The 2,984-nt window shown below is 54.1% G+C and overlaps 1 protein-coding gene across 1 annotated transcript in view; it reads right to left on the minus strand.

Moving 5' to 3' along the window:
* DRC7 (dynein regulatory complex subunit 7) overlaps window positions 1–2,984 on the minus strand; it is a 19,016-nt gene that overhangs the window by 2,161 nt on the left and 13,871 nt on the right. Inside the window, exons 11-15 of the mRNA XM_023530663.1 lie at window positions 2,878–2,882; window positions 2,607–2,822; window positions 1,906–2,016; window positions 1,712–1,822; window positions 572–766 (exon numbers count right to left, since the gene is read on the minus strand). Of these exons, the coding sequence (XP_023386431.1) occupies window positions 572–766; window positions 1,712–1,822; window positions 1,906–2,016; window positions 2,607–2,822; window positions 2,878–2,882 (638 nt within the window). The remainder of the gene's footprint in view (window positions 1–571; window positions 767–1,711; window positions 1,823–1,905; window positions 2,017–2,606; window positions 2,823–2,877; window positions 2,883–2,984) is intronic.

Consider the following 2,984-nt stretch of genomic DNA (forward strand, 5'->3'; position numbering starts at 1 on the left):
TATACATCGGCCCCCTGCGCCCACCATAGAGCTCTTTGTGAAGATTAAATGAAATAATGCATGGGAACTACACAGTATGGTTCCAACCAACAGAAGTGTGTCAAGGACTAGAAGTTATTACAATGCATTATAGGATCCATCCATCCACCCATCCACCCACCCATCCATCCATCCATGCATCCTTCCACCCATCCACCCATCCATCTATCCTTCCATCTATCCATCCATCCATCCATCCATCCATCCATCCTTCCACCCGTCCATCCATCCATCCTTCCATCCTTCTATCTTTCCTTCCTTCCTTCCATCCATCCATCCATCGATCCATCCATCCATCCATCCATCCATCCATCCATCCATCCTGCCACCTATTCATCTCTCTATCTACCCTTCCACCCAATGAACAGGAGTAAGGAAGGACAACTTGGTCATGTGGCATCTCCAAGCAATGACATACTCGTCTCCCCATTATTCCCTCACGAGTCTGTGATATGGTAGGCAAACAGTCCTGGGTCCGTTTTCTGGGTGAGGACACCGAGGTTCCTCTCCCCTGCCCAGGCCCTGGTCGCACCTTCTCGAAACGGGCCTGGATAAGGTTGGCCTTGTCGATGAGCCTCTGCTTGAAGTCATTGAGGCACTCGTCCTTGAGGCGCACGGCCTGCCAGCGTGTCAGCTTCTCTCCTGGTGGGAGCTGTGCCAGGAACGGGGCCAGGTAGTCCAGCTGGGCCTCCACCTGCCGCAAGTGCTCCTCATGCATCACACGCTCCTGTGGGGATGGGGGAGTGGTCAGCTGGACCAGCAGGGGCTGCAGAGACCTCCCAGCCAGCTCTGCATCAATGCGTGACTGCACAAAACCAGGATTCAAATCCAGATTCCGGTGTCCGGCACCTCTGGGAATGAGGCTTCAGAGGGGGGCTCTGTACTGTCTCTTGTACCTGCGGTTATTAGTAACAGCCAACTCTGTGACTTACATGAATTTGTATCTCTACATATACCTAATGCTCAGCATATACCTAATGCTCAGTAGATACTTGCTCAGTAAATGGTAATAAATGGTCATTATTAATGATGTTAAATCAAAAACTGCCAGTAACTCTCTTCCTTTTTCTCTGTCACCCCGGGGCCTTATGTCCTGCGTTTACAGAAAGGGGCCAATGAAGTTGGAGATGTGGGAGGTGAGTGACCATCCCTGGGAGTCTGAGAACCAGTCATCTGAGGCCCTCTGTCCCGTCTCTCCGACCTCAAACTATTTTTAGAAATCTCCACTTGGTCGGTGAAGGAGATTTAGAAGCTGGCCTGGAAACCAAGCTGGGCCTTGCAACCCCAGGGTACAACCTGAACATCCTGTGCTACGGGGGCTGGAGAACTCAGGCCTGTGGCCAGAGTTGGCTTGCTGGAGCTACAGGCCAGGTCTTGACCTCAAGGGGAGCCCCAGGTGAAGGTGGGCATCCAATTTTCATCCGTTGCCCATACTGTAGTGGCTTTGGCTTGGCCACAGCCCCTGGAGGTTGGGGAGACCTGGCCTGGATCCTGACCGCTCTTCAGGATCAGATAGAAACGGTGAGCTTAGCAGTAGGAATGACCATGATGGTTTCAATAACTTCATCCTCTGTAAAGGGGGCTTCCCAGGAGCATCCCTAATTATCTCATCACCCTGGAGGCCAGGGAGGTCCAGCAGTAGTCAGGGCCTGGACCAGAAAGACAGGCTCACCATGGCCTCCCGATACTCCTTGCTCTTCTCATTGCGCTTGGTGTCATAGATGGAGATGGTCAGTGTGTGTGCCTCCTCCTCTTCTTCTCGAAGCTTCAGGATTTCCAGCACCTGAATTGGAAAGTGGGGGAGGGCATGGCTAAGACCCCCCCCCTCTGCCCTTGCCACCCACCCGCTCTCCCAGAGGACCGTACCTCCAGCTCCGACTCCCAGGCCTGATGTTTGGACAACTTCTCCTCATTCTTCAGCTGCATCATAGCCTCATACTGGTAGAGAAGCTTCTTGGTGTGCTCCATGGGCTCCACCTTGAACAACAACCACAGTGACACACAGAGGCCGCCATGGCCAGGGTCATGGGCAGACTCCGGAGCCAGACCTCTTGGGTTCAAATCTTCCCCTGCCATTTTCTAGCTGTGTGACCCAAGCAAGTTGCTTAACCTCTCTGGACCTCAGTTTCCTCATCTATAAAAACACATAATATTTGAAGAGAAACTAGAAACTCAGAAGAAAGTGCCAGGAAAGTGAGAATTTGAACTAGGAAAGTCAGCCCAGTGGAGGTGAGGGGATCTTCTCTTATTCCAGTGCTAGTCCCAAGATCTGGGGTCTGCTCTGCCCGGGGCTGGGGTACGGACGAAACAGAGCCCTCCTCCCCTGCTAGGCTGTCTTTCTTGGTGGAAAAGGGGAAGATTTTTCCACCAAGGAAAGGAGGAGCTGCAAAGAGAATGGTCCCAGGGTGGGAGCTCTCGATTTCCCCAAGGGGCAGAGATGAACTTCCGGGCTGGGAACCAGGCGTTTCTACTCCAGTTCTCCCAAGTTGCAGGGATGGGGCAGAAGGCCCCAGTTTCTTCTCACCCCACCGGCCCGCCACCGCTGCCCGCCACGCCCCCAGGCCCACCTCGAAGCTGATACACATGTCCGGCGTCATGATGATCTTGTTGCCTTTGTTGTCCACCTCGGTGCGCCGCAGGAACTCGCGCTTGGAGGCCGTGATGTGGTCATCGCGGCAGTGGTAGCGCAGCTGGATGCGCTCCTCCGGGATCAGAAACACGCGCTCCGCCACGTCCTCATCCGCAGGCTTTGCGGGGTTGCGGAAGAACCGCTCTGTGATTTTCTGGAAGGCCAGAACATGCATAGGATGGGTGCTGCCGGAAAGGGGATTTCTGTACCTTCCCTGAGGGCAGGAGCAAAGACCACTCAGGGACACTGGGGCCTGGGGTCATTGGGGAGGTTCGTGTGGAGCAGTCCCTCCTAGCTAGACAGTGGCTCTCATGAC

This window comes from Pteropus vampyrus, unplaced genomic scaffold (assembly GCF_000151845.1).
Source record: "Pteropus vampyrus isolate Shadow unplaced genomic scaffold, Pvam_2.0 Scaffold51, whole genome shotgun sequence".
Classification (NCBI taxonomy): Eukaryota; Metazoa; Chordata; class Mammalia; order Chiroptera; family Pteropodidae; genus Pteropus; species Pteropus vampyrus.